Raw genomic sequence first — 25,408 nt, 5'->3', positions numbered from 1 at the left:
CAATTTTCAAATCTTTACACAATCTTTTTCGACATAATTTGTTTTGATTAAATATAAGTCCATTTTAGTCCTCTTGGAAATACAAGCATTTTCGTCTCATTTACATTGGGATCGCAGGAATCTGACCATTTGGAGGCCAAATGAAAAGATGGCATGAACATCAACAAAAAGTCGTGGAAGAGCATCAGAGCTGCCAGTAAATAGTCCTTGGTGCGCATTTCCGCAAACTTTCCGCCGTTGATAATCTGCGCGTGATACATGACAAACTGTAGGGAGTAAGAGCATCAATTAACGACTACTCCTAGTGGAAATATAAGTTCCACCTACCATCCCGATGCTGCCCAAAACAAAGGCCCGATGGACCAAAATGAAATATGGCATATTGGTCACGATGTGTAGCATTAGGAAGTACATAGCGCCAATGAGAGCAACTATGGCGAGTACAAACAGCACCACAATATCCAGAGTTATATCATGCTAAGGAAGAGATGAGATCAGGAGTGATTGTCATAAAGAATACTTCCGTGGCAGACAACTCACCGGTATATAGGAACCGCACAGAAGAAAGACCCCCAGAACCACTGCCCAGATGACTAAGCTCAGCACGAATTGGTACATTTGGTGACGTACCGCCAGGGAAGACACTCCTATGACAGCACACTCAAACTGGAAATGCAGTTGGAAACAGGTGTGTTTCTTTGGAAATATATATATAATACTAGATCGTCTTACTATAACCATGGCACATATCCAATTGATAGGCACTGTAAAGCGCAGAGCCTCGAAGAATATGAATACGGCGAACAGTACTAGTCCGACTGCGAAGAATATGCTGCCCACCCAATACTGTTTAGTGAAGAATTCGTTTGCTTTGTCCCTGAAAGAAAGCTAGGATAAAAAAAATCGCCAAAGACCTGACATACTTACAATTCATGAATGAAATACCATTGAACCGCCGATAGAATCAGAAGGACGGCTGTCAGGAAGTAAGTAATTAACGAGAATTTCCTCCTCTCCTTCTTGTAGAGACGTGTATGTGCATACGCATCCATTATTTTGTGGGTTTGAGCTATTGTTGTTTGTGTGCTTTTGTTTAATGATAAATAACACACTGCCTACTGCAAATAAATTTTAAATTTCCATTCCGCGAAAAGTGCTGCCCATAAGTAAATTCGTAATTCTGGTGAGTTAGCCAACACTTACAACATGTCACAACATCTGTGACTTTCCTCTGCGAATTGCTGCTCGTGCATTTTAATTTGTTAAAATGTTGGGCGATGACGATGAACTAAACATATACGGCGACTTGGACGACTTCCAAAATGCCGAGGAAAAGGTGTGTGTGGTGTGCCATTCCAGTTGGCCAGGAAACTGTCTGTAACTTTTATTATCTTCTAGAAATCAAAGGAACTGCAGGCCTGGGAGAACAAATGCAAAAGCGCACAGGCCGAAATCGAGTGCCTTAAGGTCGAAAATAAGGCGCTCAACAAGAAGATCAAAGCTATGGAGGTCAATCTACAGAACCTCATGGACACTGCTAAATCGGAAATAAAACGGAAGGAGTCTATGATTACGCAGCTGCGCAAGGAGTAAGTATTCCGGTTACCTTCAGTCCAAGAATCATAACATATTTACATTACATTTTGCTGTAGGAAAGACGACATATGCTTCAGGCGGAAGCGCGGGCGAGCTGATGAGGATCCCAAGGATACAGGTCACGAGTACAAACGATCCAAGCTGTCGGAACCCGTGAGCAACAAGTTTAAAACTGTGGTCGGCAATGATTCCAAGAATACAGACCACGAGAATCAACGGCCCAGGCTGACAGAGCCCGTGAACAACAGATTCAAAACTGTGGTCGGCACTGAGTCCAAGAATACAGAGCACAAAAGACCGAAACAACTGGTAGAACCTGTGGCCAACAAATTGAAGACTGATTCCAAGGATCCAAAGAGGCATAAGCTGGAGGACTCTGTGTACAAACTGGCGGACACTGTGACCAACAAATTCAAAAATGAGTCCAAAAAAACTGATCAAATTCATCACCAAAAGAGCTTAACAAGTGGAGCGTCCAAGTCGCATGACAACAAGGATAGCAAGCGTAAATTTCGCAGCAGATCTCCCAAGGAGAAACGCCACAGGAGCTCTGACACCCGATTAAAAGAACGTGAGCGACGCCGCAGTCGCAGTCGTAGCGCCAAACGCTGCCACAGACATGAGCACCATGGGAGCCGCCACAGCAAGGATCGCTCAAGCAAACGCCGAAGTGTTTCGCGCTCCCCTAACCGCACAACATCCACAAAGCCCAGGTAAGCGAAAAAAGGCTTGCATTCCGCGCAAAACTTCATTGATAGCAGCATTTGACAATTCTTTCAGAACACAGAAAGATGCCACAGTGACGACCCTCTTCGGCGAGGAGACAAACGACCAAGTTCTAGCCAGTCCCAACCATGAAATTATTAAGAAAATGCAAGCCAATATGTCCCCAGCGACGCCAGTAAAGCTTTACACACCAGAAAACAAATTGCAGGCAATCGCCGAGGACAAGCCCGCCAAAAATGAAGACATAACTGTCGCTGTTGTTGAAGGGTACTTCCAGGTGAATCCTCTAGCCAAAGGCTGCAGTCTGCCATTGTCACAAGTTGCACAAGAGACCCTGGAGAAAGCTGAACCAACAGCTGGAGTGTTTTCGTGGGCCAGCAGTTTAGATAAACTGCAAATACCCGGATTAGATATGATTTGCGAGCAGCATTCTCCTATAAAGAATGAAATAAAGTTGACAGAGGAACAGCCTGAAGATTTGGATACTCCCAAAATAGATTCAATAGACGATTGTACCGTTGATCATACGGAGGAAGTGATTACTCGTCCAATAGAGGACTGTAAGCCGGCAAAGGCCATAGAGGAAATTGAGAAGACGAATGAAAATCAACACATTGCAGAAGTTCCCGACAAAAACCAAGAGAGTCGCCTGGAAGCAGAATCCATACCCGAAGCTCCAGGCAAAGACGAAGAGAGTCCAATGGACACCGAAACACTTGGCATCAATTCTACACCCAAAAAGGAATTAATCTGCGAAACTCACAGCAAGGACGGAGATAATTCAATGGATATCGCAACCCCCAGCATAAATCTTACAACCGAATCTGAAGAAAAGGAAAAAACTCTCAGTACTATGTCAGTGCCACCAAGTGCTGAAGTAATGGAAGATACCGTTGAAGAAGCAACAGGAGAAGTGACTCATAATCCGCCAGCACTGGAAGACTTTAAGACCCCGACCAAATGTACGGACGCGATTTTAGGTGATGATTGTCCCACCCCAATACGTCCCAGTGCAATTATTGCGGATCAATCATTAGAAGATATTAAAACCCCGACAAAATGTACAGCCATGAATGCGCCTTTAGGTGATGATTGCCCCATTCAGGTTACCGAAGCCATCGAAATAATTGAGATTATACGATTGCCAGTGATAGCGGATATTGAGAATATTGCGTTAACCGTCGATGTTCCATACGATTCATCAGAAATGAATACAGATGTCTGCTCAAAGACGCCAGATTTAGATATCGTTGATAGTAAGAATGAAAACGAGGAGCTTCCCAAGAAAGAAAGACGTGTATCGGCTAAGATTGTTAAAGATATGGAGATTGAGAAAGAAACTGTTATACATGAGATGACGGCTGGCGGATTAGAGGACGACTGTCCTCCAATTGAGACTACTGTAAAATCAGCTCCTGGATCAGATAATGAGATGCCTGAAGCTGAGACTCCTCTGAATGCAACTGTTGTAATTGAGACTCCTGTAACTGCAACTGCTGCAGTTGAGACGCCTATAAATACAGCACTTTTACCTGAAACTCCTGCGATTGAGACAAATGTAAGTGGAACTCACGGATCAGAGAATGGTACTCCTGAAGTTAAGGCAACTGTGATTGAGACGACAGTTACTAAGACAAAGCATGAGACTCCAGCCATTGAGGAGCCTCCTGTGACTGAGACTCCTGTTAAGGAAACTCTTGTTACTGATTTTCCTATCATTAAGACTCCTGTAGCTGTAGTTTATGAAACCAACAATGAGACTCCTGTTGTGGAGACTTCTGCTATGGAGACCCCTGAGGCTCCTGTATCTGTACTTTACGAACCAAAGAATGAATCTCCTGTAATTGGGACAGCTGCAGTTCAATCGACTGGGATTGAGATTCCTATACTACCACCTCACGGATCTATACACGATTCTCTTATTGTATCAGCCACTTCCAAGCCTTCCAACATTTTATATGCTCAGCCAGATTCAACAAAGACCGACAACAGTGAAGATATGGTTCTGGAGGCGGCCATGAATGAGTTGACCGGAGAACAGGAGCCAGTGCCGAGTGCCCACAATACGAGTTATCCGAACCTCACACTCGCAGAGGACACCATTGAAATGGCATTACAGCAATTGCATCAGACATCGCCGGACGAGACAAAAGTCACTTCAACCTCCAACAAAGCCCAAAAGTCGCCCCAAAAGGATTTGCTTCAAATGCTTAGCGAGTCTCCCCTTCAGTTAAGTCCAGTCAGGTCCACGACTAAGGGCATAAAAACCACGCCAATGAAGACACCAGATAAACTGAGAGTCGAGAAGACTCCGCTCAAAAAACGCAAAATCCACTTGCTCGAGGATATGCAGACGGACGAAGTAGTTGTTCCGCAGACACCACCACCGTACCAGCCGCCGGTTGCACTCGGAATCGGGGCATCTCTGACCCTCCAAAATGTGACCATTGATGAAACGCTAGACGAGAGTTTCAATCGTAGCTTCGGCAGTAACACCTCGGTGGTGACCAAACGCTGCTCCATGGGCTCTACGGACTATCAATTTGAGCGAATCAACGACGAGATCGTACTGCGTGTATCGCGACGCAGGCGACGACCGCGCCCATCCCCTGCACCACTAGATGATGGTGAAAAAAGTGCTGGAACCTAAACAATTGTTATTTCATTATTTTGTAGTAGAAGTGGAGAACTATTAAGTGAATTTGTTCTTCTCCTTATGTTTTGAATGGTTGACTATCGCAATAAGATAACGATATACTAGTATATAAGTATGGACAAACCAATTCAGATCTTTGATTGAAATTTGTAATGTGCTTTCCCTGAATTATTGGACCTTTTAATGTAATTTGAAGCACCATAATGTTTAAACAGATTTAAGTTACAATATTTTAAAACATTTGGAGTATAAGAATGAATATACCCATGAAGGGACTTTAAGTTAATATGTACCTGTCGTATGATTATTTTTATTATGTTCTGGCTTTATGGTCTACTGACTGCGTATCTTATACTCTTATGCTCTTTGTCTTTTCTTGCCACCTTAATTCTGTCAGTCCGTTATTCGTGTCCTTTCCCTTTTCTATGTTATTGCGTTGCTCGTGGTGGGGAGGCAGAAGTCCACAAAAATATTTAAAAAAACAATATAGGTTGGGCATGTCAAAACTCGTTAGTTGCGTGGCTCCGAGGTCCAAGGTCGATAAAACAATCGAAAATCCAAATAATATTAATCTTAGCCAAACATATACATACATTTGTACATAGGTTAGTTTAGGTAGAGGCGGCTGCCAGGCTCGCTCGGAGCCCGTAGATGTATTTTAATTGCATCTAAAACTTTATTTTGCTCGAAAAAGTAGGTTCAACAAACGCATAAAAGTAATAGTTAAAAAATTATCAACAGATTACGAGTCGAGTGAATGCATTTGCACCTGTCCACCTTTGTTGAGGATCAGTAAATACTGCTCATTGCCCGAGCTGCGTGTGGCGGCTATGTCCATAATATGGGATCTGCTTTCCTCTGGCTGCTCCTGGGGGAGTTCCTTGTCCAAGTAAAAGTCGTAGGTGCGCACAGATCCATTGGCCAGGGCGGAGAGACGCCATCCGTCGTTGGAGAGGACCAGAGCCTGGACAAGGTGCTGCCGTAGCCCACTGCCGCTGAGGAGAAGCTGCTGATCAAAGATGCGCATTTCGTAGGAGCGACGCGGCTGCCGAATCAGCTCCAGGGCGGTATCGGGCCTCAGATCGTAGCTTCTGCCCTCCAGTTGTGCTCCATCCATCTGCTGCTCGAAGGAGCGACGCTCGTTGAGGATGATGTTCTGAATGGCACAGGATTTGCCTATGTCCGGATCGTGATCAGCGGTGGATGGTGGCATGCCAGTGGTGGGTCTCTTGTGGATCTGACGCTGGTTCTGTCGCTGATTGCAATTGAGTATCATCACGGAGCCGTTGGATAGACCCACCGCCACGAAGTTCTCGTTGGAGAGGACACAGAGCGAGGTGGGGAACAAGAAGCGACTCTCGTTGACAGCGATGCGGCTGAAGCGCTCTGTCTTCAGGCTGCGCGTGCAGCAGAGCACAAAGTTCCGATTACTGCACACATAGATCAGATCGCTGCCCGTGTCGATGCTGGTGAAGCGCAGCCCCTGCAAGCCCTGGCCCTGCAGAGCCGTGCTCAGGGTCTGCGTCTCGTTCAGCTCCCTCAGCAGATCGTCGTTGTAGATGTTGCCCTGGAACAGAGACTTGGTCTTCTCGTAGGCACTCTGGTTGCTCCTCAGCAGACGCCGCTCCAGGTAGCCCCTCAGGTCGCAGCTGGCGCTCTGCAGTAGCTTCACCCTGGCCCATGGCGAGCTGTATTCATTGCTGGCAGAGCTACCAGCGGCAGTGGCGCCTTCCACCAGCGTCCACATCGTCAGCAAACCAGAGTCATTGAGCGAAGCGTACTATGGAAAGATATGCACAAGTTATAATCCAGAACTCTGAGTGGAGAACTGCTCTCACCTGAATTTCCTTGTGGGTGGCGTGCAATCCTTCTGCCATTGCCTTAGGCTGGCTTCGAAAGCTTCGCACATCCACCATGGCACCGAGATCCAAGGCAGTCGCCTGGCCCAGCGACGGCACCACCGACTGGGTGGCAGCAAAGTGAGTCAAGTGGCCGTCCAGCTTCGAGCAATAGCTGTAGGTCTCGCGCAGATCCCACATGGCCGCACTGCCGTCCCTGAGGCCTGCCACAACGATGTCCGGCGCCTCACTGCAGAAGGCCACGCGACAAACCTCCGCCCAGGTGGACAGCAGGCGCAGCGGCTTGGCGGGGCTGTTCAGTGACCAAACCATCAGCAAATTGGCAAAGTCCTCGCTGTAGACATTGCTCTGCGGCGGGCACTCGTGCACAGTGACCACGAGCTGTCCGCTTCCAGAGCTGCCGAAGATGCGGCGCACGGGCAGAGCATTCAACAGGCCAGTCTGCAAGGGAAGGTGGTGCGGGCTGTTGGGACGATGCTGCATGTTTTCATTCAGAACTTTCACCATCAGACGCGAGGCCTTGTGAAGGAACGTACCGAGACGCTCAAAGTCCGTGGGCTTGGCCAGGCGGAGTCTTTGTTGCTGCTGTGTACGCTCCTGCTCCAGGCGATGCAGCTGCTCCAAGCGGGACAGGCTCGTTTCGTAGTCATCTGTGGGTCGCTTCAGCATTGTTTCCGATTCGGCATCCCCGCTGCAGCTGAGCACCAGTTGGCCGCCATAGTGGGGCGGATGCTGGGTCCAACTGCTGCGACTGTGCAGCTCCAGGGTCTGGCACTCGGCGTCTATGTAGGGGGATTGGGTCTGAGTGGCCAGCTGGCTAGTGTTCAGCTTCCCGTAGCTCTGCATGTATCCCTCGTAGCTCAGCGGTTTCATCTCGAACAGACGATAGTTTAGGTGGTCGAAGCGCAACTTCCGCATGAGCTCCTCGCCGCGGCGACACTCCACCGGATGAGACACAAAGTTGGCATAACCCCCATAGTAGACATTGGACGCTACCTCTCCGCTTGGGGTTTTCTCTAGGCCCAGGCCCAGGCCCGTTGTGCTTATGCCAGAGTCTAGCTGCTCCGAGTTGGCCATCGAGTTGGTATCGAAGCTATCGCACTGATGCTGCGTGGATTGGGAGCTGAGCTCCGCCAGCATCGGATTACGGCGCATGTGCATGTCGTAGTGGCCAGAGTCCAGTTTGCGATCCTGCTCCTTGTCCCGATGTATCACTGTGATGGGGTTCTGTGTGGGCTCAGAGTCCTCCTCCTCCTCCTCTTCGACGACGTCTGGCTCTGACATTGGCTGTTCTTTTCTCTCTTCTGGCTCCTCCGGCTCTTCCTCATCACCATCATCGTCCACGTCGTCATCATCGTCCGCTTCCTCCTCGGGTGTGCTGGAACCAGTCTCAAAGTCGGATTCATATGATTCAAAGTCATCGGAATAGTTGTCCGATTCATTGTCTGCTTTCTTTGGCTCCTCAAACTTGACCTCAAAGGCAACCGGTTGCTTCACAGGCAATGATCCCACCTCGATCTCACTCCTCTGTTTGGCCGACTCCCTCTTGAGTACCTTTACCTCGTCCGGGTCTAAAGTGCGTGTAAATGTACGGGTTCTGGGCGGGGGAGGAGCTCTTTCTGGCTCCGGGGATGTCTCTGTTGATGATTTTGGCTGCACTCGACGCTTCTGTGGCGGCGATGCCACCGTCACGCTGTGGTATGTGTCCAGCACGGCATTTGGTTTGGACTTGGACTTGGACTTTACGGGCTGGGGCTGCTGTTTACCGGCAGGCAATGTACTAGGCGATGGGGTAGTCCGTTTGGCAGGCTGGGCAGGATCCCTCTTTTTGATTCTGCTCGCATCTGATGGTACTGCAGGTTTTCTGCTCGTGGATGTTGTTGCCACTGTCTTTGTGGGCTTCTTTAGGGCTCTGTCGCCTTCCACGCTCTCCGGTTGTTTGACCAATGGTTTTCTGTCCTTTTTGGTTGCGCCTGTCCCACTGGCAGCTGGCGATTTGGTGGTTTTCCTTGGCAATTCATTTCCGAGCTAAAAAATTTCAATTTCCAATTTTAACTGTTAATTTTAAGTGCTTGAAGATTTTGCAACACTGGCTGCTGTGCAGCACTGGCATAATCCAAACAAAAGATGTGTCGTGGGTGCGATCGGTCGGTTTTCTTTTATTAATTTTAATTGATTGACAAAAGTCTCTGCATTATTAATATGCGTGTTTGCTCTTGTGCTAGCGTGGCAGCTGTGTTTCTGCTGTGAGCTTAATGGCGATACTTGCAAAAATAGCCCAGTGAATCAGGTGAAGATGGATAGAACGTAAATGTACTGAGTGAGCTTGTGAATATCTCTCGAGTGCCAATTAATGTAAATGTGTAATATAATCAATTAAAAGCCTAACCGTGCGAGTGTTCTCTTATTAATTGCATTTATCGGCTCACATTTGTCTTGCTGCTTGTCCGCGCTGCATTCTTAGACATTTTACGGCGGCCAATGCCCTCAAAATGGCTAGCTTAAATGTTTAGTGAATAGAGTTAACGCCAATTGCCACGTATATTTAATCAATTGCAATGCAGACTATCCTCTTTTTGAGTTGTGACAAATTTTTCCTGTTTCCTTGGCAACAACAAACCCAAGTGCATAGCAACAATAACAAAAAAAGCAGCAATAACATGAACAGCTGATGAACAGCTGATGAAACTGGTGAGTAATTGATAGGTTTCGATAGGTTTTAATCATATTTAAACCGCTATTTCAAAAAGAGCAACAAAATCGGGTGATACAGGTCGGGTCAGTATGTTATTCTTAAAACAAATTAAGCGTAATATCACATCAATAAATAAGATTTGTGCTCTTGACTAAGAAAAGTTTCGCCACAGCGGCCAGAGGACCACTAACAAAAAGAGAAGCAAGCAATTGCTATTGTTTCGCTGGGCTCCGTTCTCATCGTTGCTGCTGTAGAACTGCGTGGTGGCATATCTATCGTAGATGTGCTCCATCACGCGCTTGGCATTGTCCCTGTGCAGCTCCTGGAGGCCCAGTAGCCCATCTGTGGTATCCCGGAACATTATGTTATTCCTTTTGTCGAAGATGCCATACAAGGTGAAAGGACGTGTCTCGCTTTTGTATTTCCTGCCAAAGAGTTGGTCCATGTCGCGCAGCGAATTGTAGATCTCATTGCGACGCGACAGTGACGAATTGTGCGTCATCAGGTGGCCACGTGTCGTCCAATGGAGGTAGCAGAACTCAAAGTTCGAATGCCTCTCAATGCCCCCATACGGACAGAGGGCACGGTAATCCTTGTGGCTGCCACGCGTCACCCAATCGGCAGTCATGTTGCCACTCGCATATTTCTTGTACACATCCGAGCTGAGGAAGGCCACATCTCCGCCCTCGGCCAGGCAGCGCAGGGCGCCCTCATCGCCCTGGTAGTGCATGGGACATTCTCTTCCGTGGTGCGGATGCCACAGACAGGAGTCGCGATGAAAGAAGGAGTGCAGCGAATGCACCAGGCCCGAGCCATTCACAATTGTCTCCTGCACCGACAGATGGGCAGCCCCCTCAAAGGACGGCAGACAGGCACGCGCTCCCCTGAGATCCTTGATGTTCTGATACTTTGAGTCCTTGTGTACCAGCGCCATGGTCACGTATCGGTCGTGCATGTCCAAAGCGAACTCGTAGAGCAGCGGCACGAGATTGTAGTCCCGCTGGGCCTTCACGCGCATCTCCTGATCGACCACCACCACATCGGTGCTCTTGAACCGCGTGTCGTCCAGACACTGTTCCACATTCATGGTTCGCACGCACTGAATGTTGGGCTGCACGCCATAGACCTGCGAGGCCTCCTGCAGCCAGGAGCACTTGATGTGCTGAATGATGGAGGTGGTGCAGAAGACAATGGACCGCGGTGGATTGCACTCAGGGAAGCTGTAGGCCGACTGGAAGGCCGTGGCCTGATCCAGATAGTCGTCGATCGGTATGACATTGTCCAGCGGCACCGTGAACACATGATACGTCTCCAACAGACTCAGAAGAGCGTTCTGCCAGCTGTCGGGCTCATCGTGGGTAAGTCCCGTGACCAGGCGCTGCACCTGGGCGGCATGGGTGCGACGAGCGGCCACCACCGGCCAGGGTTTGGCTACCCACACACACGGTTGTGTCGTATTCATGGGCTGCAGATGCCCATCCGGACAGAGGTAGCTGTACTCCGACGCATCCGCCTGCGCTGCTATGCCTGTGAACTAAAAAATAGACGAGATCTGGCTAAATATCTCCCATTTGGATGGCTTTCCTCCAGTACTCACACCAAAGTGACTCCGCACATCGTCGAGACGGGCCCAGGAGACGCTGCCGCCGCCACTGGTCAGGCAGTAGAGAGCTCCACGTCGGCCCCAGTGCTTGTCGTTCTGGTCGCAGCTGTAGGGATCATAGCACATCTGGCAAAGCGAGGGATAGCGGCTCTTGAGGATGCGATCCTGCTTGGGATCGGGCACCCAGGGACCAGCCTTGCAGCTGGGCCCGAAGTATCTCGACGAGGCCGCTATCCGATCCTCTGTGACCGTCAGCTCTGGATCACATGTCTTAGAAACCAAAGCGGCTTCAAAATACTGCAAAGTAAAAGCAAACTTCCATGAAGATGTGTCCTATCTATCGTCCAAGAATCACTTACATTGGCCAACACCTCCGTCCAGTGGCTGCCCAAACCATAGCCGGGATGACACAGCTTCGCACCGCGCAGATCGTGGACCGTATGAATGTTGGCCTGATTGTCCACCACCGCCACAATCTCGTACTCAAAGTTGGACTCGTGGGAGCGCAGCTCGCTGGCCACCAGTATCTCCACGCTGGCCCATCGCGCTGCCACCAGATCCTCCGAGGTGAGGACACCAAAGTGGGCCGTTCCCTTGTGTATGCGCCGCACGCAGTCCAGCCGGTCCACCCCGATGACGCACTCGATGTTGCTCTTGGCCTCCAGCAGGGGACAGAACTTGGGGGTTTTTTGATATATACCCCGCGACTCCACCACACAAACCCGCACTAAAAGATTGACAGTTAGTTAGCGGTTAGTTAACGTTTTAGTATGTATACTTAATATAATTCGCTAAAAAACCCGTTTCCCCCATCGGCATTAATTATGATTATACGTATTTTTAGGGTTTTTTTTGTATCTTTATCTTTTTCTTTTGTATGCAGTTTTCGGAAACAGTTTCATCTGGAGGGTGGCGGGGGGAAATCTGGTCTGGGGTACATTTCTTGTTAAATTATAAATTCCTCTCAGCATCGAAACTGGGTAACTTTTTGCAGGTTGATGCGTTCCTCGAATTGGCATAAACCCGCGAAGTGTCGTCACGTTCATGGGGGATCTGGATAGAGCATTTTGGGCAGTGGAGCATTCGCCTCAAGGTTGCCAGGGGGACAGGTTTTTGGGGTTCGGCTTTTAGGTGTGTGTGAGTGTGTGTAGGAGGAGGGGCCAGATACTATCTTTAGCGGGTTTCGATTACCCAGAAACTGAAACCCCCAAGGTCAGCCGCTGCTCTCTCGCTTGGTACTGGACTTGCGAAAATTGGATAAACAGAAAGGAAAAGGGCGGAGGTTGAATATTAAAAACCCACTTTATTTCAGGTTTATTTAGGGTACTGTAATGGTATATTGTCTTGATATTTAACTACAGTTTTCCCTATTCCCTTTTGTTTTCATTTCCAGACCCATTGCCCAACCGTATACGCCCCTTGGCGTTAATCAACTTACATTTCCCATCATCGGGCGGTGCCACAGCCAAACATATTGATAAGAAGGCCGCAATCATCAGTGCCACGACCATAAATGTAAGCAACTGCATTATTAAATTTATTGATATGTATATGTCGTCGCAGAGGTTTTCTGTCACTTAATTGCCTGTCACTTGAGTGCCGCGTAGAGGTTGAGATTTAGTTAATTTGTTGCACTGTCGTCACTCGGGATTGAGCTGCTTGGAGCTCAGTAAGCATGCAATCGACTATTTATAAATACGAATGAATACGAGTCAAAGCTACAGCTTAAGGCCGGACCGAACCGAACAACTCGCAATGGAAGATCAGCGGCGACTGAAGCCTGGTTTCTGTCAGCTGTGACGAATAAAACTTGATTCCGATCCGATCGCATTGGATCTCACGAGCTTAAGGCTGTACTACGCACAGCTTGGGATGGTGATGGTGATGAGTCAAGCGGGGATTTGGATATGCCAGATCTATTAGCGTTCGCATCTGGGAAATACCGCACGATGAAAGAGGCACATTGGCCGCTCTCTTATGTGTGTGCTCTGACAATATATGTCTGATACTACTACCAGTCGATTCCCTTATCGCCAGAGCCGACTTATCAGTCCCCCTGCAACGGGACTGCTGCTACTTCTTCAGTCGGTGGCCGCAGTTCTCAGCGTTCGAAGGGCCAGCCAATTGATCTCAGACCTCAGAGCTGTGGGTGCTTTCATCAAGTTTATTTTCATTGTTAAAAAAAAATAATAATCGAGTGATTTACATAAATATAGAGCTGTTGAGAATCTAAAACCATTGTTTGCGATTCTAACAACTTAATCAAATCAAACCAAATCGCAGCATTTTTATGGCTTCTCTGCTTCCAGTTCTCTTTGTTCGCCTTCGATAGGTGCTTCACATATTGGCTTTTTTATCCGTAACTCCCTCCAATATTTTTTGTGTTTTTTTTCGGCTTGATTAATTATCTGTTTTGGAAGAGGCACCCTCTAATTCGTTTTGCCGGCTTTTGTAAGTCGTTTTTTTTGTGTGTCAAGTGTGCGATTTTGGTGGGTCTGTAAACCGGTTTATACTATAAGCACTTACATACGAGTAGACGTATCTATAAGCATTTAATCGTGGGCTGAACAAATGAACATTGTTGCCCCGCGTTCTATAATGGGACCCTAAAATCTTTACCATCTGCAGATAAGATTTGGCGACGTCTTATAGATAGGCGGCAATGGTAGTATAGTTCAAACCTATGCTCTCGTATCTGGCTTTTATGCTGCCAATTACAGCTCTATCCATAATGTGTGTGGAGACGTTTGCTTATCGCGGTGGCTGGGTGGTGACTGAGATTAGATATCGTTTAGCAGGAATCTAATTTACATCCAACATCACTTGATATTTACAGACTCACCCGAGCAGACAGAGCCCAACCCACGTCGAAGACGGCAAGTGCACAAAATATGGTCTTATCTGGCTAGAAGGAGACACCCGACCCAGAGTTCACTCAAAAGATTGCACGTAGCAGACATGATTCTGCCGTAAAACTGTGATACATTTGACCATTTCGAGATAGCTATTAATAAACTAAACAATGGGACGACTCAATCGACGCCTGCTGCCCATTAAGGCGCACTTTTTCTTCTTTATGGCGGGTAAGTGGAAGATTAGTCCATAAAGACTTCATCTACTATTTTCAATGATTCGTTCGTAGCCATGGGGCCCATTCTGCCGCAGCTTTTGGTGATTGGCAAACAGCTTGGAGTCCCTCCGGATGTGATGGGATACATAATGGCCGTCTTGCCCATACTCTATGTTCTGGCCAAGCCCCTGGTGGGTTTCCTCGCGGACTATTTCACGGTAAGACAGAGGATCAACCCTAACCATTCCAGACAATCCCCCTATTAACGATTTCCGTTTAGCGCCTGCGAAAGTTCATCTTTATTACCTTGATCCTGGTCATGACGCTGGCCTATGCTGGCTTCTATTTCCTGCCCAGTGAGCCATTGGGAACTCATGTCATACGCCTGGACGAGGGCAGTGCCAAGTGGAATGTCACCCTGCTGGATGCACCAAAGGAGTGCCCTCCAGAGGTGCTCTCTTCTCCCGCCTTTTGCCAGATGGTGTACCAGGCGGAATGCGAAGGCTTTCAGGCTCTGGTTGTAGCCAATGACGCGGCGGCGGGGCTCAATCTCAGCCAGAACATTCAGCACGGGAATGAGAGCCACCACATGTGCAGCCTCGACTCCGTCTCGCAGATCAGTGGGACAACCGTCTACTGCGAGTTGCAGCACACTTACAGCTGCATCTTTGGGAATGGAAAGTTCTGGCTGTACGTGCTCCTGCTGTTCATTGGCACCATTGGCTTCAATGTGACCAACTCCATATCAGATGCCTGCTGCTTCGATCTGCTGGGCGACGAAGAACAGGACAAGTACGGGGCCCAGAGAGTGTGGGGCACCATTGGGTTTGGGGCCACCGCACTGCTGGCTGGCATTGTGGTCGATCTGTGGACCGCGGATGCCGTGAAGAGCCTGACCCCCGCTCTGATCATCATGTGCGTGTTCAGCACGATGGATTTGGTGAGCGTGTCCAAGCTGAAGCTGCCCAAGCTGGGCGGCTCCGAGACCATTGCGAAGGATGTTTGGCAGCTGGTGCGACAGCCACCGATTGTCGTCTTCCTGGTGTTTGCCACCATAGCGGGCATTATCGACTCGTTCATCATCTACTTCATGTTCTGGCACGTGGAACAGGTGGCCGAGGAGACCGGCTATATGCATCAGATCAAGCTCATCGAGGGCCTGGTGGTGGCTGCCGAGTGCCTGGCCGGCGAGGTGCCCTTCTTCTTCTACAGCGGCAAGATCATCAAGAAGCTCGGCTACGTCCACTGCATGAGCATGTGCTTTTTCTTCTATGCGGTGCGCTTGTCGCTAATTGCCTGGATCCCGAACCCCTGGTACCTGGTGGGCGTGGAGCTGTTCTTCCAAGGCATCACCTATGCACTCTGCTACACGTGCATCGTAGCCTATGCCTCGGCTGTGGCGCCGCCAGGCACCTCGTCCACGGTTCAGGGCCTAATGGCCGGCATGGACGATGGCCTCGGCTTCTCCATTGGCTCTCTTATCGGCGGACTCATGTTCAAGCGGCTCGGGGGTCGAGAGAGTTTCAAGTACTTTGCCATTGCCGCCATATGCACTTGTGTAGCCCACATCCTGGTGCGTCCCACCTCCCGGAAGCGGCAGTTCCTGCCGAAACAAGTCTACCAGCAGCCCACGGAACAGGGGCAGGACGAGACAAAGTATCCGCCAGCACGGGAGCTGCAGGACATGCGATAACCGAAGATAATCTTTATATATTATATATTTTTAAGATCTTTTTTATGTATTTTGTTGCATATTTTTATATAAACTTTTAACAAGAAACATGTTGTTCAAAAGTTGAATGACTTTTCCCTCAACTTTTCGTGCGAGCACACGCGACGCTATCTCAAGTGCTCCAGCCCCCTCCAGCTGTCATTATTGTTAAATAACACCATACGATCTAGATGGGGGAAACAAAAGAATTTATTGAAAGTGAAACTGGGCCCCGTCGATCAGGCGGCAGATGCTCTCGGCTTAAATGGCACACAATTCCCACTCCATATATTACCGAAAACTGGCTGGATCGCTCGCTGGTGCTCGAGAATTGAAAGTCCAACCTAAATGTAACACTGATCAGCCGGATTCGGGGAGCCGCATCACATTGGATGTGCCTATGCCATGCAGATCTTAGCCCACTTTGCCGTCCAGTGTTCATGATTTATGCTCGAGTGTGGGCCCCCTTCAGAGCTGTCAGAGTGAGTGGCCCAAGCGCCTAAGTAATCATTCAGAACGCGCTGTGGTGCTATAAAAGCCTGGTCGCCAGCCCAGAGGGGCCCACAGTTCATGCAGATTGAAGATGAAGGTGCTGTGGCTGCTGGGGCTATTGGTTTCGTGGCTATCATCGTTGGCCAGCGCCCGCCAGGTGGGAAGGTGCAGCCTGGCCCGCCAGCTCTATCGGTATGGCGTGCCCTACGGCGAGCTGCCCGACTGGCTCTGCCTCGTGGAGGGTGAGAGCTCCTTTAACAGCAGAGCCATCAATCCCTCCAATGTGGATGGCTCTGTGGACTGGGGTCTCTTCCAGATCAACGATAGATACTGGTGCAAGCCAGCAGACGGTCGTCCCTCGACGGATCTCTGTCGTCTGCCCTGCCGTCTGCTGCTTAGCGACGACATCAGGTACTCCATTGCCTGCGCCAAGTACATCAGACGCCAGCAGGGCTTTTCAGCATGGGTGGCATGGAATAACCGCTGCCAGGGAATCAAGCCGAATGTGAACCACTGCTTCAGAAGAAGATACAGGAACTCGGGATGACATTGCCTATAACAAATATGTGATAAAAGACAGAAATTACCATAGAATTTAGTCCGTTTTTAAAGAAAATGTACCCACAAATGGGATTTCTGATAAAAAAAAAGCATATAAGTTATTTTTGGAAGATATTTTTATGCGCCAAAAATTGATTATTGATCTGCTAGTTTTTGTGTTGATAGTTCCTACGACAAGGTCGAGATGATCGTCCGACGGCGGTCTGTTGAAAGAGTAGGTGGATCGCTACCGCATCGTCATTGGCAACCAGACGTGGGTATTCGAGATGGGGAACGATCCTTCTTTGCCCTCGGCGGGAAAGGATGTAATTGATTTAAAAATTCGCTTAAGTTTGATACATGACATCGACATACCAACTACACGGCTCAGTAGCGCCTCCAAGTATACATTCTACACGTGACAACTATCGCTAAGCACATAAAAACAAGCTAACCGCTTAGGGTCAATATCTACAACCAAGGATTTTGTAGAGCATAGCCCGGCACACAGCAAACAGCATTGGATCACGCAAAGGTGGAGGAGCAATTAAAAATAAGGCGCCGAATTCGTTTCTCTTATCGCATATAAATAACGATATTTTCTTGTGCATCGGCATGACATGCCAGCTTAAAACAATCACCTATAAATATATTATCAAATCAAGTCAAAAATATATATCGATATATTGATATATCGCAAAAACAGCTGATCGCCTTGAACTCTTTTTAATTTCTGCAAAAGTTTTTTAACATTTAAAATAGTGTTTACTTATTAAGAGCAATGGCATCTGCATCTAGTTCGAGTGCCCGACACCTCTTCGATGAGTCCAAGAAGCGTCTGTGTGCCCGCGTTGGGATAAACGTGAATAATTTGGGTGAGAAATGGGACCCAAGAGGTTGGTTCCTAATAAAATATGTAAACTTTTATGTGGAATTACAGGCTCTGTGGCACGCCAGGTTGTGCGGGCATCCAAAACCAATGAGGTGAGCATTAATTCTTCTTCTTCTTTCTTATCAGAATCAATAAATTCCAGTTTTTTCTCCTTCAGATTATGCATCAGACTCTGAAGAACTTTACTCAGGTCGATGTTGTGTCGGATTACAGCTCTCAGAATCTGCAGAAGATGAGCCTGATCCTGCAGCACGTTGGCTATCAGTACGATGTGATGCAGGACAGCGTCAATCATTTGGATTACCTCAAGGAGCAGGTGACGGCCATGGAAAGATGATTGGAAGAGCAAAAGCCTAGGCAGTAGAAGCACCCACTCACCAGTCACCCTTTAATCATCTATCCAAGCCCTACCATTGCCCTCTATATATTTTCATAAATACCAAAGATAGCCAGGGACAAGGTCTTCCTCTGACCCTGGCTAAGGCCACCGAAAAACCGTGACTACCAGAAGAAGAGCGTCTACCGAGCAGGAGATAAGATAAGGATTGATTCGATGCTGGCTATAAGAGAGCGGACCACAGAGGAGCCAAACGCAGTCGACAGCTGGAAGCAAGATGATTAGTTTACGCTTGGGGATATCGCTTTGGTTTATCTGGACGGCTGGGGCGCTGAACATCACCGCTGGCCAGCAGGATGGCCGCATTGTGGGCGGCTGGGAGACGAACATTATCCACTTTCCGCACCAGATCTCGCTGCAGCTAGGCACGCGACATGCCTGTGGCGGCGCTATCCTCTCGCCCACCCACATCCTGACCGCCGCCCACTGTGTGCTGGAGTACAGCAAGCCGCAGTACTATGTGATTCGAGCCGGCAGCAGCGAATGGGCCACTGGCGGCAGCTACATTCGCATCCAACGCATCGTTCCGCACCCCAAGTTCCACCAGCCCACGCACATGAACAACGACATTGCGCTGATTCAGCTGCAGCAGCCACTCGTCTACAGCGGCAATATCCAGCCCATTGTCCTGGCCGCAAAGCAGGACCACATCCAGCCATCGGCTCAGCTCTTTGTCAGCGGCTGGGGCAGCCAGTCGATCTCCCAAATGCAGCCGGAGAAGCGCCTGCGATACACGGTTGTCCAGCAGCGGGATCAGTCGCAGTGTATCCGAAACTACTTTGGCGCTGGCACCGTGACCAGCAGCATGTTCTGTGCTGGCACCCCGCAGGGTGGTCGCGATAGTTGCCAGGGGGATTCCGGTGGTCCGCTGATCACCAGCATCAATGGACGCATGCGACTCTACGGCATTGTGTCCTGGGGCCTGGGCTGTGCCAATGCCATGTTCCCGGGCGTCTATACGAGAGTCTCGGAGTATACCGATTGGATTGCCCAGACGATGACCGAAATGGTTTAAACTTTATTACTAATGTACATACTTCTGTACTCACTGTACTTATGGCTAAGTTATGAAATAGTTGCCACTGTAAAGTGTCTAGAAATCCCTCTAATATCGTATATAACTCTCTAAATCGATTCTCAAGTTCAGATGAAGATGACTAACAAATAACAAAAAATGCTACTTATTCAAAAATTAATTTGTTTATTCGGTTTTAATGTCAAAAAGTTTGCCTTGTTAGGGAATGCAATAATGTTAAAAACAAGTTTCGGAATCATCGCGAAGCTTTGGCGCAGCTCGGAAAGCTGTGGCGTCAGGCAAAGACCTGTTTTTGGGTCTGGTATCCACGACGATGAACTGCTCGAACGAACGAGAGATGTTGGCCAAGTCTGTTTCAGTTACCGTTCGAAGCTCAACAACAGAGGCGGCACGTTAGCACACGCAGACAGACACCCAGAAGAGACATGGCCATGAAGCAGTTGATGATCATTTTGGTAAGTCGTGGGAGTGATTGCCTCAGCCACAATGACCTAACGGGCACCCACTCTTCCTGCTTTTTGATTTTGCCACGAAGGTCGTATGCGCACTGAGTGCCACCAGAGTCGCCTCAGATGTGTCTCATCTTGTCAACCACGAGACCCACAGTCCGGCCAATCCGTACGTGTTTAGCTATCAGGCTGGACGGGCGCCTGGCCATGTTGATCGCCAGCATACGGAGGTGTCCGACGGCTCGGGCGTCATCCGCGGCGCCTTCTCCTACGTGGATCCCAAGAACCAGGTGCGCACCGTCCAGTATGTGGCCGATGAGAACGGCTTCCATCCTCAGCTGAGCCACAAGCTGGAGGACAGTGCCGCCGTCAAGGCAGCCAAGCGCAGACACTTCGACGCGTATAATCGCATTGCACAAGAGCATGCAAGCCACACGCCCGGCCAAGCGGTGAGTGCTCGTGTATAATAGTGCATATGGCCACTGAGCGGATCGTGCTGAAGCTTTGTTTTCCATTCCATTCCATTCCCCCCCTGCAGTCTCAAGCAGCTGCCCCGCACGCCAGCGCCGCTGTGGCCCATGCCACTCAGAAGCATCTGAGCGACTTCGAGCGCATCGCAGCAGAGCATGCGGCCATCGGAGCCCAGCAGGAGGCGCAGCGCCTGGCTCTAGCTGCCCAGTCGGAGCATGGAGAGGTGGAGGATGGACAGTATCATCCTTGAGCACTCTGCAAGTATTAAATAAATTAAAATGAAATAAACTATGGGCTCAATGTATAAATTGGCATTTGAAATGGGAGAGGGGAATATTCTGCTGAAAGTTCTGGATAGATGCCCGCCAATCAAGAGTATCTGAATCTTTAAACCCAATTAGTAGTCGAATAATTGGAAATCAGATTTCACCTTTTGTCCACACGAAGAATAGTACGAGTAATTTGTATTATATATCAGATTATTCAGTTGAGAGCTGTTTGCTATAAGTACTCGTAGGAATATACCCGTATCATCAAACAACATTTCGAGTGGAAAACATGTCAGATCAACTTCTATCGTTGCTTCTTTCGGTGTTCCTTTTATATGGTTATGCCCACGTAAGTTGATCTTCGAAACGATGATACCATACGTTGCGTTGGTATCCTTCTCCTACCTCTCTTTACACAGAGTAATACTGCAATATTTAACCCATGTCGAGGGCAAAAATTCACAACCCCGGAGGAGCAAAGAGCATTCCTTGACAACTGGCTAAAGAACTTGGATGGCAACGATCTGGATCGGACTTTTAAGTGTTATGCCACTTGCATGCTGTTCGATATGAATATCATGGATGGTTCGGGGGAGCTGCATATGGAGAAGTACCTGGAAACGGAGGCCCTGGAGAAGTCGTGGCCCAATAGCGTGGCCAACTGTCGCTACGAGTTCGGCGATGAAATGGATATTTGTGAATATGGTTTCGGCATGGCCAACTGTCTAATGTCGTTGAGAGCAGCGACCACTTGGGAATGATAATGATTAAAAAATAAAGCTTTTGCTCTCTCTCTCTCTCTTTAATATTGATAAGGAAAGACCAGATCTGCCGGAATATCAGTTTCATTCCCAGTTCTGTTGGAAGCTTCGATTCTATAACACCGCTCCCGCTTCCGCTCCGTACCGTTTCAATGGTTCGTCTTACGTTCTGTCTGGCTCTCCTATCGCTGCTGGCTAGGTCGGGCCACGCCTACGAAGTACCAGATGCCAGCGTACGGGTTTTCTACCCCAAAGGATTCGAGGTCTCTATACCAGATGCAGAGGGCATCTCTCTGTTCGCCTTCCATGGCAAGGTGAACGAAGAGTTCGACGGTCTGGAGGCGGGACGGTGGGCCCGCGATATACCTAAAGCGAAGCGGGGACGTTGGACCTTTCGGGATCGCGAGACGGTGCTGAATCTGGGCGATACCCTGTACTTCTGGACGTATGTGGTGCACAATGGCCTGGGTTATCGTCAGGACGATGGGGCCTTTGTGGTTTCCGTGTATGACAGTCAAAGGAATTAGCATTCGTATGTGAGGTTTCATATAAAAAAGAAGTAATAAATAATAGCTCATCAAAGCAGAGCTTTAAATCTCAATGCAATCTATCATTAAATTCGATCTCTTCCAGTGCCAGGAGTAGTAAAATGTTTAATTTTTCCTTAAATACAGATGGTAAATGAATCTTATTATGCAGCCTGCCGTAATGTAATCAAGTCAATGGATATTTAAATCAAAGGAAGGAAATTTCTTTAATGTAAAATCATATTTCATTGAGTTGTGCCGCCCGCCCTCATATTGTGTCTGTGTCTGGATGCCGGGACTGTTGCAGGCTCTCATTATGGGTGTGACGTATTTAATTATTTTTGTCAATAAAAAATGCACTTTTTCACAGAAAATTTATGGACTTTTAAACGCCGTAATTAATCATAAATAAAACGCGAGGCATTAATAGCCAAATGGAGCGATGGATGTGCAGTCAGGAGGAGTCTCTGAAAATTACACAAAATGAAGCTCAAACCAAACCATGGGATGTAATGTCCTTTATGCAGTGGACGACTGGTCGGGGGCTGCATGCACGTGTGTGTGTGTGTGTGTGTGCGTGGATATACTTACTGCACCACCCATCAGACGCATCCGCAGAGAGACAGAGACAAAGCGAAAGAGAGAGAGAGAGATATTGGGGCAAAAAGTTGCCAAGCTTTCGCAAGGCAAATTGATGAAGTTTTAGTTGCGGCAACTTCGCTACGTGATGTGTGCGTACCAGACAGACGCAATGCTCATGACCACGCCCATTTGACTGTTTTACCCATGCCCTGTAATTGTCATATAGATGGGTATATTGTGGGGATATGGCATTCTTTGATCAAGATTAACAGTCAGTCGATCAATCGTCGCGCTCGTAGATGCCAGAGCAACAGAAACTAGCCTTGGGATATATGTATGCTATGTATGTACATTTGTATTATCTCATAAATCTATATGCAATTCGTACAGAGTCGAACCAAAACATGATAGTCGAAGAATGAATGGAAACGGAATCTGTAAATTACAAATGATATACATATATTTTTACATATACATATGTATCTTTTTAAAGATTGTTTCCATATGTTTCTCCATCATTTTTCGAATTATAGCCACATTTTTAGAAAGGTACATTGTAGAAAGGTGTCCAAGTATCGTCTATATCTTTGTTTTTCATGTCATTCCAGTACGTTCTCGCCCTTTGTGCGGTGCACGCTTCCGTTCGTTAACTTTTTCTCGCCTTTCTCCTCTTTCTCCTGCATGCTTTTTGTAAGTAACAACAAAGCAAATGCAATTACAACGTCCATCGTCCGACTATTTTTTGCAGTGACTGCGTGAGAACGGAGAATGCTGGGCCACAGTAGGTAGAGCCACGCAGGGAAAGGTGGTCGGGAAAATGCCTTTTGAACTAGCGAGGCTGCCGATACCGATACCGAGACCACGCACTACTGCGGTAGTACCTTTATAATTTTGCAGCATTTCAGTGCTTTGCGTAGTGGTTGCGCCACAGTTAAACGCTTCATTGGCGCCTGTTTCGCCCGTTTCCCCACCTTTATGCAGGGTACCCATCAGAAATTGCCAAAAATTGCAAGAGTTTCTAGTAGTTTGGAGTGGATAATGGAGAATTTTGTATGCCCTAAGGATGAAATTATTTTCTACCATTTACAGCTGGTTCCTATCCATACTTATAGGTATTATTTATAGCATAAACTGATTAATAATGCTATTTCGATGTATGTGAATAGAAAAAAAAGGTTTTCCCAAGCCTTTTCCCATGAGTAAATAGCCAAGAACTGATCTACTGTAGTCAAACCTTGTCCCATCGCCATGTATCGCCAGCAAACGTTTGTAAAAGTACCATTATATTATCCTGTGGGGGTACGTAGAGGGTCCGGGTCCTGTCGTGGAAGAAGCCTGTTACACACGTTCAAGCGCTTAATGCCCGACACGTTTCGAGCTTTGGGGCGTGCCCGGCTGTGCTGGGCCGGTCCTGCCTGTCGCTCCGGTTCGCTCCGTTGACTTCGAATACACTCCCGTTCGTACCTACATATAGATGTACATATTTTTGTGTTCCTAGTGTCATAAATATTCTTTGCCGCTGCTTTATTTCTTGCCACGACAACGATGACGACTACGAGAAAGCAGTTTATCAATAATGCAAAATATTCAAACGGGGAGGCGATGGAGATGAGGGTGGGGAATGGTTGGCAGGCTGCTGGCATCGCCAGTGAAGCGGCATAAGCTGCTTGGGCCACAGCTAAAGCTCCCATGGCCTTCGCTTCGATACCGTCGATTCCCATTCCGATGCAGAGAGTCCCAAGTGACAGCAGCAAGGACCTCCTAGTCGGAACAGTTGTCGGAACTGGAGCAGGACCTGCTGCAGCAGGAGATGGAGCAGGAGCAGCCGGTGCACTTTGTGTGCATGTTTGTCCATTTGACTACGATTGCGGAAACGTATACAGTTCGTTGATCATTATCCGGTTCGTGATGCTCTCGTTTGCCCGGCGACGTGATGTAGCCCATTGAACTTATTGCTGACAGGCGCCGGAGAAAGAGGGCATCCCCTGTTCGATGGTTGAATATGCATCGATATGCAACTAAGGCGTTCCATTCCCTGGTTTATGTTTTGCATTAGCGCAAGGCTTCGCCTCGGACCAGGCCAGGCCAGGTCTGGCCAGGCAGGCACTTTGGGAATTGGGACAGCCGAGCATTAATTTCACTTGCCACTTATGCCGCATTAAATGACCAGCTTTTGCGAATCTATGGGCCGCTAATGGTGCGTGCAGCCACTGAATTACTAAATGCCTTTAATAGCCTATTTGGAGGTGGAATAATAACGTTTAAATTTATAAGATCAACAGTAGAGTAAATATCGCAGAGCTTTGCGATCTCTAGGATTAAAGTTGAGAGTGTTTTAGTGGATTTAAAATACAGAAACTGTTGGTGGCACCAACAATTGCAGAGCTAAAGACAATCATCTGAACATCACCTTTCACCTATAGAAAATCACTTGCCATTTGGGTGTGAAATCAATATTTGCGACTCAAAACGCGCTGACAGATGACAGCGCGGCAAATCGCAGAGAAGCTGCCTGCCGTTCAAAATCAAATTAGAGCAAATTCCAGGTACTGGAAGGAAGTGCGCTGCAAGCGCAGGAAACAGGAAGAAGTGGCAGGGCGCCGGCACTCAGGCGGCAGGAAGAGAGTTCTCCGACTTACAGACAGAGTCGTAGGAGGTAAAGTTAAAATCAAATAAGAAAATCTGATTGAATTGAATTGAAACTGAGGTAAGCTGCATGCCGCGCTGTTCTGATTTATTGATTTTGCAGAGGAGAAAATTTAATAAAAGACATTTTTATGAGCCGCCCTTTGTTGGGTCTGTTGTTTTGTCCTACATTTGTTGTCTAAAGAACTCGAGGAGAACGTTTGCCGCAGGATATATTCCTTCGGGAGATTTTTTCCTGGTGGTGCCCAAGGGTTCTGATTTAAGTACTTTCGCTGCTTCACAGAATATATATGTATGTATGTACATATATATCTGGACTGAGAGATGTTTTTTGTGGCGTATATTGAGAATAGGTTATAGGATCGTACTTTTTGTTTCAGTACTTTTGCTACCCAAAAGTATGGATATGTATGCCACAGAAAGAAGATTC

At 48.0% G+C, this 25,408-nt stretch overlaps 11 protein-coding genes across 18 annotated transcripts; 8 read left to right on the top strand and 3 right to left on the bottom strand.

Moving 5' to 3' along the window:
* Nucleotides 1–23: 23 nt before the first annotated feature.
* Nucleotides 24–1,295, bottom strand: LOC108158426. 3 transcript variants are annotated; one of them, XM_017290706.2, is made up of 6 exons: nt 1,204–1,295; nt 928–1,118; nt 733–877; nt 541–666; nt 328–477; nt 24–266 (listed from the first exon to the last, which is right to left on the bottom strand). In XM_017290706.2, exons 2-6 carry the CDS (start codon nt 1,050–1,052, stop codon nt 48–50), a joined length of 765 nt encoding a protein of 254 aa, XP_017146195.1. In that variant the 5' UTR covers nt 1,053–1,118; nt 1,204–1,295; the 3' UTR covers nt 24–47. The 3 variants fall into 3 exon arrangements, with proteins under 3 accessions (XP_017146195.1, XP_033248161.1, XP_033248160.1); XM_033392270.1 differs by lacking the exon at nt 1,204–1,295 and having other exon boundaries at nt 946–1,181; XM_033392269.1 differs by lacking the exon at nt 1,204–1,295 and having other exon boundaries at nt 928–1,174.
* On the top strand, nt 1,243–5,264 carry LOC108158418 (serine/arginine repetitive matrix protein 5). 3 transcript variants are annotated; one of them, XM_017290694.2, is made up of 4 exons: nt 1,243–1,336; nt 1,399–1,589; nt 1,653–2,309; nt 2,377–5,264. In XM_017290694.2, the coding sequence occupies exons 1-4, from the start codon at nt 1,268–1,270 to the stop codon at nt 4,970–4,972; spliced, it is 3,513 nt and encodes a 1,170-aa protein (XP_017146183.1). In that variant the 5' UTR covers nt 1,243–1,267; the 3' UTR covers nt 4,973–5,264. The 3 variants fall into 3 exon arrangements, with proteins under 3 accessions (XP_017146183.1, XP_017146185.1, XP_017146184.1); XM_017290696.2 differs by having other exon boundaries at nt 2,358–2,449; XM_017290695.2 differs by lacking the exons at nt 1,243–1,336; nt 1,399–1,589 and having other exon boundaries at nt 2,121–2,309; nt 2,358–5,264.
* Nucleotides 5,265–5,292: 28 nt separating this feature from the next.
* On the bottom strand, nt 5,293–9,355 carry LOC108158421 (nucleolin). 2 transcript variants are annotated; one of them, XM_017290699.2, is made up of 3 exons: nt 9,267–9,355; nt 6,817–8,865; nt 5,293–6,758 (listed from the first exon to the last, which is right to left on the bottom strand). In XM_017290699.2, exons 1-3 carry the CDS (start codon nt 9,303–9,305, stop codon nt 5,721–5,723), a joined length of 3,126 nt encoding a protein of 1,041 aa, XP_017146188.1. In that variant the 5' UTR covers nt 9,306–9,355; the 3' UTR covers nt 5,293–5,720. The 2 variants fall into 2 exon arrangements, with proteins under 2 accessions (XP_017146188.1, XP_033248159.1); XM_033392268.1 differs by lacking the exon at nt 5,293–6,758 and having other exon boundaries at nt 7,174–7,300; nt 7,374–8,865.
* A 185-nt stretch (nt 9,356–9,540) lies between these two features.
* On the bottom strand, nt 9,541–12,947 carry LOC108158424 (transferrin). Its single transcript, XM_017290704.2, has 4 exons — nt 12,574–12,947; nt 11,495–11,862; nt 11,130–11,432; nt 9,541–11,066 (listed from the first exon to the last, which is right to left on the bottom strand). The coding sequence occupies exons 1-4, from the start codon at nt 12,662–12,664 to the stop codon at nt 9,684–9,686; spliced, it is 2,145 nt and encodes a 714-aa protein (XP_017146193.1). The 5' UTR covers nt 12,665–12,947; the 3' UTR covers nt 9,541–9,683.
* Nucleotides 12,561–15,999, top strand: LOC108158423 (major facilitator superfamily domain-containing protein 6). Of its 2 annotated transcripts, none has more exons than XM_017290701.1 (4): nt 12,561–12,650; nt 13,972–14,218; nt 14,278–14,423; nt 14,486–15,999. In XM_017290701.1, the coding sequence occupies exons 2-4, from the start codon at nt 14,158–14,160 to the stop codon at nt 15,896–15,898; spliced, it is 1,620 nt and encodes a 539-aa protein (XP_017146190.1). In that variant the 5' UTR covers nt 12,561–12,650; nt 13,972–14,157; the 3' UTR covers nt 15,899–15,999. The 2 variants fall into 2 exon arrangements, with proteins under 2 accessions (XP_017146190.1, XP_017146191.1); XM_017290702.2 differs by lacking the exon at nt 12,561–12,650 and adding an exon at nt 13,180–13,280 and having other exon boundaries at nt 14,486–15,898.
* A 100-nt stretch (nt 16,000–16,099) lies between these two features.
* On the top strand, nt 16,100–17,568 carry LOC108158428 (lysozyme P). Its single transcript, XM_017290710.2, has one exon. The coding sequence runs from the start codon at nt 16,500–16,502 to the stop codon at nt 16,953–16,955; it is 456 nt and encodes a 151-aa protein (XP_017146199.1). The 5' UTR covers nt 16,100–16,499; the 3' UTR covers nt 16,956–17,568.
* A 71-nt stretch (nt 17,569–17,639) lies between these two features.
* Nucleotides 17,640–18,339, top strand: LOC108158429. 2 transcript variants are annotated; one of them, XM_017290712.2, is made up of 3 exons: nt 17,640–17,823; nt 17,889–17,932; nt 17,998–18,339. In XM_017290712.2, exons 1-3 carry the CDS (start codon nt 17,730–17,732, stop codon nt 18,175–18,177), a joined length of 318 nt encoding a protein of 105 aa, XP_017146201.1. In that variant the 5' UTR covers nt 17,640–17,729; the 3' UTR covers nt 18,178–18,339. The 2 variants fall into 2 exon arrangements, with proteins under 2 accessions (XP_017146201.1, XP_017146200.1); XM_017290711.2 differs by having other exon boundaries at nt 17,983–18,339.
* An 89-nt stretch (nt 18,340–18,428) lies between these two features.
* On the top strand, nt 18,429–19,433 carry LOC108158425 (trypsin 3A1). The gene has a single exon (XM_017290705.2). The coding sequence runs from the start codon at nt 18,455–18,457 to the stop codon at nt 19,250–19,252; it is 798 nt and encodes a 265-aa protein (XP_017146194.1). The 5' UTR covers nt 18,429–18,454; the 3' UTR covers nt 19,253–19,433.
* Nucleotides 19,434–19,616: 183 nt separating this feature from the next.
* Nucleotides 19,617–20,495, top strand: LOC108158427 (cuticle protein 16.8). The gene is made up of 3 exons (XM_017290709.2): nt 19,617–19,728; nt 19,809–20,171; nt 20,261–20,495. The coding sequence occupies exons 1-3, from the start codon at nt 19,699–19,701 to the stop codon at nt 20,441–20,443; spliced, it is 576 nt and encodes a 191-aa protein (XP_017146198.1). The 5' UTR covers nt 19,617–19,698; the 3' UTR covers nt 20,444–20,495.
* Nucleotides 20,490–21,243, top strand: LOC117188414 (general odorant-binding protein 57e-like). The gene is made up of 2 exons (XM_033392271.1): nt 20,490–20,811; nt 20,882–21,243. The coding sequence occupies exons 1-2, from the start codon at nt 20,752–20,754 to the stop codon at nt 21,221–21,223; spliced, it is 402 nt and encodes a 133-aa protein (XP_033248162.1). The 5' UTR covers nt 20,490–20,751; the 3' UTR covers nt 21,224–21,243.
* Nucleotides 21,244–21,351: 108 nt separating this feature from the next.
* Nucleotides 21,352–21,824, top strand: LOC117188415 (gram-negative bacteria-binding protein 3). Its single transcript, XM_033392272.1, has one exon. It carries the CDS (start codon nt 21,376–21,378, stop codon nt 21,748–21,750), a length of 375 nt encoding a protein of 124 aa, XP_033248163.1. The 5' UTR covers nt 21,352–21,375; the 3' UTR covers nt 21,751–21,824.
* Nucleotides 21,825–25,408: the final 3,584 nt, after the last annotated feature.

This window comes from Drosophila miranda, chromosome 3 (genome assembly GCF_003369915.1).
Source record: "Drosophila miranda strain MSH22 chromosome 3, D.miranda_PacBio2.1, whole genome shotgun sequence".
Classification (NCBI taxonomy): Eukaryota; Metazoa; Arthropoda; class Insecta; order Diptera; family Drosophilidae; genus Drosophila; species Drosophila miranda.
Note: the sequence above shows the minus strand (reverse complement) of the source record. Positions and strands in the feature narration are given on the sequence as shown.

Excerpts from the sequence above, each read along its gene's own strand:
- LOC108158426 (XM_017290706.2), bottom strand. The coding sequence starts at position 1,052 with ATGGATGCGTATGCACATACACGTCTCTACAAGAAGGAGAGGAGGAAA. Across the intron at positions 667-732 it reads GGATATGTGCCATGGTTATA|TTTGAGTGTGCTGTCATAGG; the intron begins GTAAGACGATCT and ends CTGCATTTCCAG. Across the intron at positions 267-327 it reads TTTTGGGCAGCATCGGGATG|TTTGTCATGTATCACGCGCA; the intron begins GTAGGTGGAACT and ends TACTCCCTACAG.
- LOC108158418 (XM_017290694.2), top strand. The coding sequence starts at position 1,268 with ATGTTGGGCGATGACGATGAACTAAACATATACGGCGACTTGGACGAC. Across the intron at positions 1,590-1,652 it reads ATTACGCAGCTGCGCAAGGA|GAAAGACGACATATGCTTCA; the intron begins GTAAGTATTCCG and ends ATTTTGCTGTAG. Across the intron at positions 2,310-2,376 it reads ACAACATCCACAAAGCCCAG|AACACAGAAAGATGCCACAG; the intron begins GTAAGCGAAAAA and ends CAATTCTTTCAG.
- LOC108158421 (XM_017290699.2), bottom strand. The coding sequence starts at position 9,305 with ATGTCTAAGAATGCAGCGCGGACAAGCAGCAAGACAAAT. Across the intron at positions 8,866-9,266 it reads GGACAAGCAGCAAGACAAAT|CTCGGAAATGAATTGCCAAG; the intron begins GTGAGCCGATAA and ends GAAATTTTTTAG. Across the intron at positions 6,759-6,816 it reads CCACCCACAAGGAAATTCAG|TACGCTTCGCTCAATGACTC; the intron begins GTGAGAGCAGTT and ends ATCTTTCCATAG.
- LOC108158424 (XM_017290704.2), bottom strand. The coding sequence starts at position 12,664 with ATGCAGTTGCTTACATTTATGGTCGTGGCACTGATGATTGCGGCCTTC. Across the intron at positions 11,863-12,573 it reads ACCGCCCGATGATGGGAAAT|TGCGGGTTTGTGTGGTGGAG; the intron begins GTAAGTTGATTA and ends TCAATCTTTTAG. Across the intron at positions 11,067-11,129 it reads ATGTGCGGAGTCACTTTGGT|TTCACAGGCATAGCAGCGCA; the intron begins GTGAGTACTGGA and ends TCTATTTTTTAG.
- LOC108158423 (XM_017290701.1), top strand. The coding sequence starts at position 14,158 with ATGGGACGACTCAATCGACGCCTGCTGCCCATTAAGGCGCACTTTTTC. Across the intron at positions 14,219-14,277 it reads CTTTTTCTTCTTTATGGCGG|CCATGGGGCCCATTCTGCCG; the intron begins GTAAGTGGAAGA and ends ATTCGTTCGTAG. Across the intron at positions 14,424-14,485 it reads TCCTCGCGGACTATTTCACG|CGCCTGCGAAAGTTCATCTT; the intron begins GTAAGACAGAGG and ends ATTTCCGTTTAG.
- LOC108158428 (XM_017290710.2), top strand. The coding sequence starts at position 16,500 with ATGAAGGTGCTGTGGCTGCTGGGGCTATTGGTTTCGTGGCTATCATCG.
- LOC108158429 (XM_017290711.2), top strand. The coding sequence starts at position 17,730 with ATGGCATCTGCATCTAGTTCGAGTGCCCGACACCTCTTCGATGAGTCC. Across the intron at positions 17,824-17,888 it reads GATAAACGTGAATAATTTGG|GCTCTGTGGCACGCCAGGTT; the intron begins GTGAGAAATGGG and ends GTGGAATTACAG. Across the intron at positions 17,933-17,982 it reads GGGCATCCAAAACCAATGAG|TTTTTTCTCCTTCAGATTAT; the intron begins GTGAGCATTAAT and ends AATAAATTCCAG.
- LOC108158425 (XM_017290705.2), top strand. The coding sequence starts at position 18,455 with ATGATTAGTTTACGCTTGGGGATATCGCTTTGGTTTATCTGGACGGCT.
- LOC108158427 (XM_017290709.2), top strand. The coding sequence starts at position 19,699 with ATGGCCATGAAGCAGTTGATGATCATTTTG. Across the intron at positions 19,729-19,808 it reads AGCAGTTGATGATCATTTTG|GTCGTATGCGCACTGAGTGC; the intron begins GTAAGTCGTGGG and ends TTTGCCACGAAG. Across the intron at positions 20,172-20,260 it reads GCCACACGCCCGGCCAAGCG|TCTCAAGCAGCTGCCCCGCA; the intron begins GTGAGTGCTCGT and ends CCCCCCCTGCAG.
- LOC117188414 (XM_033392271.1), top strand. The coding sequence starts at position 20,752 with ATGTCAGATCAACTTCTATCGTTGCTTCTTTCGGTGTTCCTTTTATAT. Across the intron at positions 20,812-20,881 it reads TTTTATATGGTTATGCCCAC|AGTAATACTGCAATATTTAA; the intron begins GTAAGTTGATCT and ends CTCTTTACACAG.
- LOC117188415 (XM_033392272.1), top strand. The coding sequence starts at position 21,376 with ATGGTTCGTCTTACGTTCTGTCTGGCTCTCCTATCGCTGCTGGCTAGG.